Source organism: Mauremys mutica, chromosome 5, assembly GCF_020497125.1.
Source record: "Mauremys mutica isolate MM-2020 ecotype Southern chromosome 5, ASM2049712v1, whole genome shotgun sequence".
Classification (NCBI taxonomy): Eukaryota; Metazoa; Chordata; order Testudines; family Geoemydidae; genus Mauremys; species Mauremys mutica.
The window spans coordinates 56,071,116-56,083,388 of record NC_059076.1 but is presented as its reverse complement, the minus strand read 5'-3'; the positions used below and the strand labels follow the sequence as shown (position 1 = coordinate 56,083,388).

At 41.4% G+C, this 12,273-nt stretch overlaps 1 protein-coding gene across 7 annotated transcripts in view; it reads left to right on the top strand.

Moving 5' to 3' along the window:
- The window catches only part of MGAT4D (MGAT4 family member D), a 134,799-nt gene extending 125,544 nt beyond the window's left edge, over positions 1-9,255 (top strand). For all 7 annotated transcript variants that reach the window (XM_045019640.1, XM_045019637.1, XM_045019638.1 and 4 more), the window contains one exon: positions 8,924-9,255. In XM_045019640.1, coding sequence (XP_044875575.1) covers positions 8,924-9,034 — 111 coding nt within the window. In that variant the 3' untranslated portion in view covers positions 9,035-9,255. The remainder of the gene's footprint in view (positions 1-8,923) is intronic.
- Positions 9,256-12,273: the final 3,018 nt, after the last annotated feature.

Below are 12,273 nucleotides of genomic sequence, written 5' to 3'. Positions count from 1 at the left end.
TATTCATCTGAATACATAGCCATATCACAGGGAGTGAGCACTACACTACTGTAAAATTAAAACAACATAGTCATTGTTGAAGACAAGATGTTCTAGGACCTCCCTCAGGGAACATAACATCAAAGTCCTTATTCCAAATTTAGTCTCATGAGAAATAGGGACATTTAGGAGAAACATTTTTTTACTTCCATTGAAATTTATTGATAGAGCATTTTGGAGAAGTGGAGCAGAGTGGGAAAACAATCAATATTTTGCTATATTACATAGGACAATCCACCCTAACTACGGACAGTTTATCAATACAAAGAGTGCACTGAAGTTTTATGATAATTTGAGGGTGCTTTCTGTTAACTAATATTTCAACCTTGAAGCCCATTTAGGATGGGGTATGGTTAGTACCTATTAAATAGAAAGCCCCTTCAAATTATCATTTAAATAAATATTAATCTTAAACAGTTTTTCTTCAGTGAAATATACACCACACTATAAAATTGTACGCTGAATTAATTGTAAATAATAATTTATTTCCTGAATTGTATGTGCTGATGCTTAAATCCTAGTCACAAAGAGGCACAACTTAGTATAAATTTTAAAATACAAATGTAAACAGGAGATGCTCCATTTAAAATGAATATAATAAGGATTCGATAGTACACAGTCAGGTCTGGTGTTAGTGTCAGACTTCATACACATACCTCTTTAGCAGGTAAGTATGTATACTGTGTCTCACACAGTCATTGCACATACTACCAAAAAAATAACTACTTTACACCAGTTTTGCAGTAGTGTAACTCCATTGACATCACTGTAGGCCCACGTTTCTAAACAAAATAATAAATTTAGAGCAAGATAAGTTAATGTAAAGAAAATGGATTTTAAATGGTTTGAAACAGATCAGCAGTTCATGCTCTTTTAAAAAAATCTTGTTTTAATATTAGAGTATTGTTGATAATGTATTGTATTTAGTAAATAACATTCTGATGTTTATACTTGTGTCATTTAACCCTAAGCAGGGAGCAGTACAGAACTAAGGGGGAAGGATTGTTCCTAGCTTGCAAGGAGCATGTGCTCTTGCCATGCCATTCCTTAGGACATTGCAGCTTGCTCACCTGGCGCACCCATGCAGTAATATAAGCTGGGGTGGGTCCATAGATCTGCCTCTTCCTCACCCCTTTTTAGGCAATTTCCAGCGAGGTCCCAATCTTGCAAATATGGACACACATGAGAAACTTTAGTTGCATGAATAGTCAGGGATTTACATGCATGTTTGCAAGATTGGGCCCTCCGTGTGGAGCCTTGTGATCTGCAGAGTCTGCAGGCCAAACCTGCTCCCCATTCTATGGTGCAACAAGTCACTCTGCTTGGTGGGAAGATGCAGAGGAAACTGTGAGGGGAAACTTATCCTCATCCGTGTCTAATAAGTGAAGTATGATTAAAAGAAGTGAGATTAATATAGATTAAAAAAAACTCTTCTGTTTAGGCAATGAAGATGTAGGTATATACCGGGTACTATACAATGTTCAGTATAGTACAGCATACTACCATTCTCATTAGAAACATTTAATGGGCCAAATGTTGCAGCCTTCAGAAGGCCGCAAAGCAGTGGTTTCCCCAGGAATTGAAATTAGGGAGCGTGTTTGAATTTGCGGGGGTGTTGGTGGGGTGGTCAGGGCCAATGAGGGGTGAGACTGAGGGTGAAGGTGGGCTGTATGGCACCATAGTAAAAACTGAAAAATGTTTCATGACCATTTTATGTTTTAAAATCACACAAAGTAAAGTTGGCTACTCAAGCCTTCTATGAAGCACTACTTCTACATCCTTGGCTTCTTGTTATAATTTTGCACAACTCTGTTAATGAACTTCTTGAATGCAATATGTTCATCTTTGGTGGCTTCTATTCAATTCTAGTCAATGATGAAAAAGAATATTCAACTGTAGCTGTTGTGACTGGGAGTAGCAAGAGATGAATTCTTACTTCTTTCATCCCAGGAAACAGCACAAAGATCGGGTCAAGCCACTAGTGATGATAAAAAAGAAATTGAAGTAAAATCTTCATTCCTTGTATGATATTCCACTGTGTTCAAATTCTCTATTCTGTCCTGGTCACATGGCAACTCTATTGCTGGTAGTGCCTCACTCCACTCAACTGTCAGTGTTTTATAGGACAGGCAGCTGTAAAAGCTACGTAGAGGTTGAGTAGAATCTAGAAGTCACTGTTGTAGATTTTTAAGAATCAAGTCTGTGTACTTTTTCAGTTGTCTTAACAAACACTTCTTGTCCTCTTCACTTAAGGATTCAATATAAATGCCTTCATTAGTAAACTGAAGTCTTTGCTTCTTCCAGTACTTTTTCAATGGATAGCTCTCTGATTGATCTAAATGTAGCTTCTATTGCTGGACAAAGATCTACTACTGTTGTAGCAGATGCCTGGATGGCATTGTTTAATGACCTAAGTGGTTTCAACAGTAGACTTACGAGAGAGAGAATGGCAATAGTCTTCTCTGAATGTAGTAGAAAAAAGTAATTCACCAGCCTCGCTACTTAGATTCATCCCATCTTGGTAGATACTTTCCAAAGCCAGTAATAATGGCTGAAGGAATTTTAAAACAGCCAAGGATTGCTCATGAGAAAGCCAGAGTGTTTTCCCAGGTTGGACTAATTTGAACTTCAGTCCCAGTGTATTTTCCAAGATATTCAGTCTTTTTGGACTCTTGCTGAAAAAAGAATAAAAAGCTATAAATATGTCTTCATTATAAATGTCTTTTGAAGATTCTGCAGCTCGTACTAGTGCTAGTTGGAGTAGATGGCCTATGCAGTGTGTATAGGAGAGATTGGGGTTATACTTTTCTCTGAGAAAAGCTTGTACTCCACCATGTCTTCCAGAGAAGTTTGCAGCTCCATCAAATGCACAAGCAGCCATCTGTTTGGGATCTAATTGACAAGCATTTAACTCTAAGATGTGGGTTGTCACAGATGCAGCCGATGTGTCTTCTGTAACTTGAACATCTAGAAATGCATCTACTGGCCTACCACTGACATCAAGATAACATACACAATGACTTAATATTTGATGCCTATTTGCATCGGTGCATGTATGCAAATTTTTTGAATGTGGTGAGAGAGTTCTTAACTTTTTCAATTGCTGAGTCTTTCACTGTTGCACCGCATGCTTCTAGCCAGGCAGTTGAGTTTCTTGCAGAAAGATAGTGAACATTTGCTGGTCTTGTTCAGAACCAGAGTTCAGCTTCAGGATGAACAAATGACAATGCACTTAACATTGGCCTCCAGTTTATAGTGTGTGGTATCTCTTGCTTAAATAGAAAGTATGATGCCACAGCCATGTTTGTTTGCATGAACTGTGTTGTGTCTCCAGCATTCTTAACAGCCTCATTAAATACTTCTAAAAGTGGCTTTGAAAGTGGGCTTATAAGGCTTTCTGCATGTTGCTGCACTACAGAGGCCTGGTGTTCTGCTGCCTTTTCGCATAGTTTGTCAGCATTGGCTTTGCTGATCGGTCTGACAAACCAAGCTCCTCCACTTTTACCAATTATAACCAATTGGAAAGCTTTCCTTCTTCGCAAGAGGTGCACCAGTAGCCATCTTTTGTAACTTCAATAAATGGGAACATTTTGACCGACAAACATCGGGAACTGTCTTTAGGTTTTGGAGACACTGTTTCTTCAGTAGGTAGCTGTATTTATGCTTCGGACTGGTCGGATGTAGATACACCACTTGAACCGTCAGATGACATGTTGATATATTCTTGGTTCTTGATGTGTTCTTCACTTCGTTTAGTTTTTGAGGCCTTTGAGGGGAAAAATTGTTGTACTGTTTGTCTTTTCATTTTCACCTGCAACATATAAAAGAGATATGAATAAAGTAAATGTCTTGTTAGGATAATGCAAATTTAACATAAGGATAATGCAAAATCCATCAAAACACATAACAGGTCTAGATTTCTAAAAAAAATTTTTTTTAAAAATAATTTAAATTGACTTTTGAAAAGTAAGCCATCCTGGGATAAGAGGGAAATCCTCTCATAGATCAGTTACTGGTTAAAAGATGGGAAACAAAGGGTAGGAATAAATTATCAGTTTTCAGAAGGGAGAAAGATAAACAGTGGTATCCCTGAGGGGTTGGTATTGGGACCATTACTGTTCAACATATTCATAAATGATCTGGAAAAATGGGTAAACTGTGAGGTGGCCAAATTTGCAGATGATACAAAATTACTCAGGATAGTTAAGTCCAAAGCAGACTGCAAAGAGTTAAAGGGATCTCACAAAACTGGGGACTACATGTATCCGATGAAGTGGGTATTCACCCACGAAAGCTCATGCTCCAAAACGTCTGTTAGTCTATAAGGTGCCACAGGACTCTTTGCTGCTTTTACAGATCCAGACTAACCCGGCTACCCCTCTGATATTTCACAAAACTGGGTGACTGGGCAACAAAATGGCAGATGAAATTCAATGTTGATAAATGTAAAGTAATGCACATTGGAAAACATAATCTCAACTATACATACAAAATGATGGGATCTAAATTAGCTGTTAACATTCAAGAAAGAGATCTTAGAGTCATTGTGGATGGTTCTCTGAAAATATCCACTCAATGTGCAGCAGCAATCAACAAAGCAAACAGAATGTTGGGAGTCATTAAGAAAGGGATAGATAAGACAGGAAATATTGCCTCTATAGAAATCCATGGTACGTGCACACCTTGAATACTGTGTGCAGATCTGGTCACCCATCCCAAAAGAGATATATTGGAATTGGAAAAGGTACAGAGATGGACAACTAAAATGATTAGGGTTATGAAACAGGAGGAGTCATTAAAATGACTGGGAATTTTCAGTTTAGTGAAGAGATGACAGAGGTCTATAAAATCTTGACTGAAGTGAATAAGGAAATGTTATTTAATCCTTCACATAACACAAGAACTAGTAGTCACCCAATGAAATTAATAGGCAGCAGGTTTTAAAAAAACAAAAGGAAGTACTTCTTCACACAACAAAGTCAACCCGTGGAACTCTTTGCCAGGGGATGCTGTGAAGACCAAAACTATAACAGGATTAAAAAAAGAACTAGGTAAATTCTTGGAGAATAGGTCCATCAGTGGCTATTAGCCAGGATGGGGAGGGATGCAACAGCATGCTCTGAGTGGCCCTAGCCTGTTTGCGAGAAGCTGGGAATGGGCAACAGGGGATGGATCACCTGATCTGTTCCTTCTCTCTGAAGCACCTGGCCTTGACCACTGTCAGAAGACAGGATACTGGGCTATATGGACCATTGGTCTGACCGAGTATGGCCATTCTTATGTAAAAATTAATTATAATAATAAAAGTTTAGTACAGAAACTCCCCAACATAATGACCTCTCAAGATAGCAACAATGTGAGATAACAACCTTGGCAAATAATGCATTTTAAAAATCTTGGCCTACTAGGAAACATTTATATAAGTTTCCATTCCCAGTCACAGATCTAGCATTCTGGAGCAAAGTCACTAAAATATAGTCCAACAAACAAATGTTTATTTAATGTGCCCCTCACTTTTCCCTCCACCGCCCCCACTCACTGGTGTTGTCCTTGGTCAATGGAGACTCAGAGTTCAGAGGTGCTTTCACATGAGTTTACCTCCCAGGTGGGGGGCAAGAAGGCACCTTGCTTGTTCCTCCAGCTGCTCACTATTCACTCTGGCCACTGTTGTTCATTGTGCCACTGTTCACTCCATCACTCTGTTGCCAATGGCCCTGTGCCATCACCTTCTGCTGCCACTGTGACCTCTGCAAGTTGGTCTCTTGAGGTTCCACCCAGCTCTCAGTGGGGGAACCTCGCTGCTAGTGCAGACTAGGCTGTCTCTTCCACAGAAACACTGTCCCACAGCAAGTCTGAGCACTTAAACCCGATTATCAGTCATTTCAGCTGCTGTGGTCACTTAACAAAACAAAAGACTATCTATGGAGCCTAATCAGCTCTGTCTTTAAACAGTGGAGAGGGGCAGGTCAAATAGTACTTGTGACTCAGATAGACCATCATGCAAAACACCTGTCCCCACCCTCTCTCTTGATGCCCTCAATCAGCACAGGCTAAGTACAGTTATACTGCCCTTTACTCATACAATAAGAGCAACAATATTTCATTCCCCTCCCCCGCATTCAAGTGTTTTGTAACCCAACCCCAGCCAAAATCTATCACTTGGGCAACACAGCTCTGTTTGCTGGATACCTAGGTAGATTAGGTGTGAATGTAAATACAATCTGGTCCTGAAGCCTTTCCCCCCAGCTCATCACTAGCTGTCAGGGAGAGCACATTTAGACTTTGCTTACAAATCATAATTTTAAATTATTAGGTTAGCCAACATCACCGAAATGAATGCACTGACACTGTCATAAAAAACAACAGCTGTATAGTCTATGTTCATACTTTTCAAATCTATTATACTTTTTCAGATACATGTATTTTATCATACACTTTATGTTTTTAAAGTGTGTATTAATGTTTCAATTTCAATTCAAATTTCCAAACAGTCACTAAATTGGCATGTAACTAGTTCAAAAAACTGGGAGGGGGGGAATTTAGTGGGGAGTATAGGGAAATCACTGCCTCAAAGGTACTGGAACTAGGATAGTTCACTCTGTGTTACAGAAATCCAAGCTGCACAGAATTCACACCCTTCTTCACCTGAAACACTGTAGCATCTCCAAAGAAAAAGACACTTCCGTGGGTACCTGTATTCCAGAAAGACAAAAACATGTGATCAAGGCCCAAACTTTTCATTTTTCTGTTCACTGACCTTTAGAAACCCCAGTCAATGTGAAAATGTTTAAACCAAGCTTCTTTTCGGAGACTTCAGTTCCAAAGTGCACTGTTGTTTTTGGTATTCTCTGTTAAAATGACACTGGATCCCAGGCTCATTATGTACATCTTCAGGTTTTCTGTCAGAATCCTGCAATGCTGAACCTGAGTTTTTAATTGACTGCAGCTTCTGTAGTGTGAATCACATGGTTATATTGGGGCCAGCTCCTCCTCCCATTGAAATAAAGGGCAGTGCTGATGTAAGTGGGAGAAGCATCACCTCCCAGAACCTTTTCTCAATTAAGTGCCTGATCTAACAAGGTGCTGAGTGCCTCCCGCAAGGTGCTAAACACTCTCACTTGCCACTGGCTTCAGTGGAATCCAGCCACATCTTAGATGCCCCCCTGAACTTGGTGCGGGGAGTGGCACTAAGCTGTAAACCACTGAAAATAGACCTAGAATGATAGTGCCTTGCAGTTTAAGCCAGTATAACTCTTTTGCTACTTAAAGAACTTTTTTTTTCTTCAAATAAACTGCCCTTAAACTTTGAAGTAAAATGTCAGAAAGTTCACAATGCTTTGACCAATCTGAATTCTTCAGGGGTAACTAACTGCACTGCTATAGATATTGGTTTCCTTCCATGCAGTCAGCCTTCTCTCTAGTCTAATCTGCCTATTTATGCTCCTCATCAGTGTGATATCCACTTTGAGGAAGAATAGGTGCATTATAAATATTAAATTAGTGTAAGTATTGCTTATAAATAGTTTCTATTGTGGGCCAAATTTTGTTCCTAGTCTCACACCCTCCCCCCCCCCCCCCCCGGCAGTGAGCTGTGTGTAGCCAGAGAGGTCTGCCTGTACAAAACTTATTGCAGAATCGGAGCCCTAATCACCCTGGTGTAAAGCCAAACTAACTTGATCAGTGGAGTTACTCTGGATTTTCATTAGGGTAATTGAGAAAAGAGTTTCATACTCTAAATTTTCTGATACCTAAAAGGTTGTTGTAACAGTAAACTTGAGGCTGTGTTGTGAAGTGCAGGAGATAAAACCTACAGAATTCTAGCCGGTTAGTGTTTGGTGTCAGCAGGCCTGATTCTGCTCTCTGTTACAGTGGCGTAAATCCAGAGTAACTTCATTGAAATAAACAGCTACTCTGGATTTAAACCAGCCTAAATGAGATCAGAAATCTGGCTGAGTAGTCAAAATTTCCTATTGTAGCTTCACATTATGTATTTTACATTAAAGCTAATAGTGGAAGCTACAAATCTGCAACTCCAGGGAATTAACTCCATGGTTTTGCCCCTCCATACCAAGAGTTTAGCTCAAAAGGAGAGGAGGCTATTGACCAGGCAGGACATTCATGCTAACCCTTCAAACTGTGACTTAAACCTGTGAGTTGCATTTCAAACCAGAGCACTGAACCAAGAGAACTTAAATAAGAAATTTCTAGGGACAGTGACATGGCTATTGTAGAATCCCCTTGTGGGCTCATTAAGAACTGGCAATGGCACCACCTAAACATTTGTCAGCAAGTGCCAGGGAATCTCAACAGAGCTGGCTGATACTTGAAAGAAGTGGAAAAAGAGGATAAGGAACATTAGATCATGTGAGACCTTATAGAGAACAAAAGTATTCTTTGTATTATGTGTTTATTATACAAATATATATTGTAAACACAAAGCATGAAGGAAAGATTGTAAATGCCAGTTACAAAAATAAAACATAGAAGGGCAAAATGTCAGATTCCAAAGCAGAGCACTGAGCTCTTTCAGTAAGAAATACTATTTTAGTACAAGCACTATATTGCCTTATGGGGTTTTAAAAAAAATTCTCCAACATACAGGCTACCTCAGACTCATTCTACACATATTATTAATTAGTTTAAAAGATATGGAAAAATTTCAGACAAATATTTACATACTAATAATGCCTGTTCAACCTATTTGATTTTCATTTAAGTGCAATGAGAGAGTGACTGACCTCTAGTGCCTATGTTTTAGCAGTCTGGTTTTAGATTTATCCCCCCACCCCGGACTTTTAAAGGAAAATCCTAAAATCTGGTTAAGTCTAAAAAGAATTATCCATCTGGTTTTATTAATTTCTTTGTTGATTTATTTGTATCTTAGGGTTCTATGTTCTGCGGGGAAAATTCTACCCTTCTTAATTATGTGACCAGTTGCATAAGGAAGGGAAGCTCCATGTGGTCCTTCTTGATACCTGTGCATAACTACTGTTAATACTAATGGACATGCACCCTGAGAAGAGAATGGATCCCTCTGAGACGGGAATTATCCTTCAAATATAATTGAGATATGTAGGCCAAACAAATTAATACAGCCATGTAATTATTTAGATTAAAATAGTTCTTTAAAATATTTGAATTAATGTACAGACCACTGTCATACACATGGGAGTTCCACCTTCCACATCCACTCTTCTTCTTTCTCCATTACTTATAAATCACAATCTTTGTAGATGTTTAACTCTATTTTTTATGTTGCATAAACTGTTTGTCTTGTCAAGATATTTCTAGGTTTTGTAAACATATGTACATGTCTTATTTATTGCAATAAATAAATGTTTCTCCAGATGCTCTTTCATAGTCTGCCTGCATTGGCTTACATGCATGTAAATGGCACTCTGTTTATGGATCTGGGCCCAGGAGTCAGTCTGGAATAGCTTAAATTGATTCCCACATTCAGTTGTTCTTTAAATGTATGATAGGAATGTGAGGTAGACTTCCCAGTTGTAGTGGGAGACTTTTCTTCTTTGGTTTGGACCAAATTGCCTCAACTAGTGAATGCAAGAAAGACTTTCCTATGCCAGCCAAGTGAGAGTCTCAGTAGTAAGTATTAGAGCTGGTTGGAAATTTTCCATGAGAATGTTTGTTTTTCTGATGGGAAATGCCCTTTTTGCAAAAGTGATTTTTTCAAATTTACCAAAACAAACCAACCAACCAACCAACCTATCAGGAACATCAAATGATGGCTCCCCAGATGCCCACCTGGAAGGCTCTTGTTAATATCACTTTCTCCCTGGATAAACTGACAAAAACTTTCTATATGAGTGTCACAAATTTGGTTGAGCGACCCTTCATGCCCACTCACTGGCCTGCTGTGAAGGGACCTGGGTGTTTTAAGCCTCCAGAGTCTGAACAGAGCCTAGCACTGTTGCAGTCTGGGGGTCCCCAGGCACTCAGTATTAGACAGAGGGTCTGCACCCTCCTTTCTGAGAGCTGTGACCTTGTAGTCCTCTGCCCAGACCCCAGAACCAGTGCTGACTTCTTAGATTCCCCTGTAGCTTAAACACACCCTCTCCCAGAATCCCACCAAAGGTTTGAGCATTTGGGGTTTGTAGCGGGGTAGTCCTCTGCTTCTGCCTGGGAGGGCTGCAGTGGTAAAAGCAGCCCTGGAGAAGGAAGCAGCTCTAAAAGCTGGGCTGATTGGGGAAGCAGCCACAGCTGGCCTGTATAAAAAGGCTGGGAGCCAAGTGCTCAGCAGTCTCTCTCTGAACATAAAGAGAGAAGGGTCTGGCTGTAGGGAGGTTAACCAGGTATCTGGAGTGGTGCAGGGCTAGGGAAAGGCCAAGGGAGCTCTGGCCTAGGAAAGCTGCAGGCCTAGTAAGGCCTATTAGGTACTGGGTTGCATAAGCAGCAGGTCTGAACCCCTTTGCCTGTGATGAGTGGCTTATACTGCAGTCTGCCCCAGTGAACGGGGGCTAGATGGAGACTGGGCAGTAGCCAAGACTGAGGTGAAGTGGGGATAGAGACTTGGGGGTTCCTCTGGGATGGGGAGACCCAGAACTGTGGGGGTACTGCCAGGGGGCAGCACCCCAGACAACAGGGCACTGGAGTCGTGGGAGTGACATGGTGGCCCAGCAGTGGAGGATGCTCCAACAGCTGGTGAGCTAATTCCTGAGGACAGCCAGCAGGAGGCACCGCCGGGTGAGTCTGCACCCACTTACAGGGTTACACTTTAACTCTCTCAAGGCACAGTGTAAGTGTAGCATATAACACACACAGACACTTTGCACAGGATTTTAACTTTTATTTAACAAGTAAGGCACGAGAGCCCCATTTAGAGCTTGGGGTGTGATTCCCTGCTTGTGTGGACACGCTTATGCTAGCTCTAATGGAGTTAGTGCACTAAAAATACTAGTGTAGCCAGGCTAGCCTGGGCAGCAGCAAGCGGGGGCATAGGCTAGCTGTGCCAAATACAGAGCTACCTGAACCCCTTGCATACATACACAGCATAGCTAGCCAGTGCCACCGCTTGCTGCCACCTCTGCTAGCCCAGCTACACTACTATTTTTAGCTCACTACTTCAGTGAGAGCTAGCATGAGAATGTCTATGCCATTTGGTAATTACACCCCTAGCTCCAGGTGGAGACATACATTTAGAAAACTGCCACCATCCTAACCACAATATGGCCCTTCCTAGTTCACCCTTTCCTTGGGAGACCATCTGTGTTTATGTAACGAGTCAGGCAGATCCACTGCTGCCTCAGGTTCCTGCATGCTGGGTTACTTCTCTCTCTCATCTTGAGTTGGAGAAAAGTGATTCCCCTGAGTAAAGCAGCTCCTGCCCTTTTATAACTTTAAGCCCCCTATGGCCGGTGAGTTTAGACTTGAAAAACTGGTTTGCTGTGGGGAGAAGACATCTCTTAATGATGGCTGCTTGTCAAAGTGTAATGATGTTCTATTGTTAGGCCTTTCTCACTACCCCATAGGAATTTCAGACCAATGTGGTAGTAACGAGACCACAGAGAAGACAAATAACTCCATTTTGAATGTGCAGGTTTGCAGCCTGGTAAAATACATAGTTACTGATCTACACAAAATTCATAAGTCGTACAGATTCCCCAAATCATCACAGCAAGCAGCTGGGAAGCTAAAACATTTAGGCCTTGTCTACACTACAAGACTATTTCGAATCTACTTAAGTCGAATTTGTGGATTCGACCTTATGAAGTCGAATTTGTGGATCCACAGTAAATACACTAATTCAAATTTCTGAGTCCACAGTAACGGGGCTGGCGTCGACTTTGGAAGCGGTGCACTGTGGGAAGCTATCCCACAGTTCCCGCAGTCCCCGCTGCCCATTGGAATGCTGGGTAGAGCCCCCAATGCCTGCTGGGGGGAAAAATGTGTCGAGGGTGGTTTTGGGTAACTGTCATCATAGAACCGTCAATCACGCCCTCCCTCCCTGAAAGCTCCGGCGGGAAATCTGTTCGCGCCCTTCTCTGGTCGGTTACAGCTCGGACGCCACAGCACTGCGAGCATGCTGCACTTATGGCCGTTGTCAACTCCTCGCACCTTATCGTCCACCTCTTCCACAGTCAGCTGCTGAGAAATCGGGCGAGGAGGCTCCGGCAGCGCGGTGAGGACAGGAATTCACAGAGTGGCGCAGACCTCTCACAAAGCAGAGTACGCCGCGCCGTGGAGATCATGGTGGCAATGGGTCAAGTTCATGGTGTG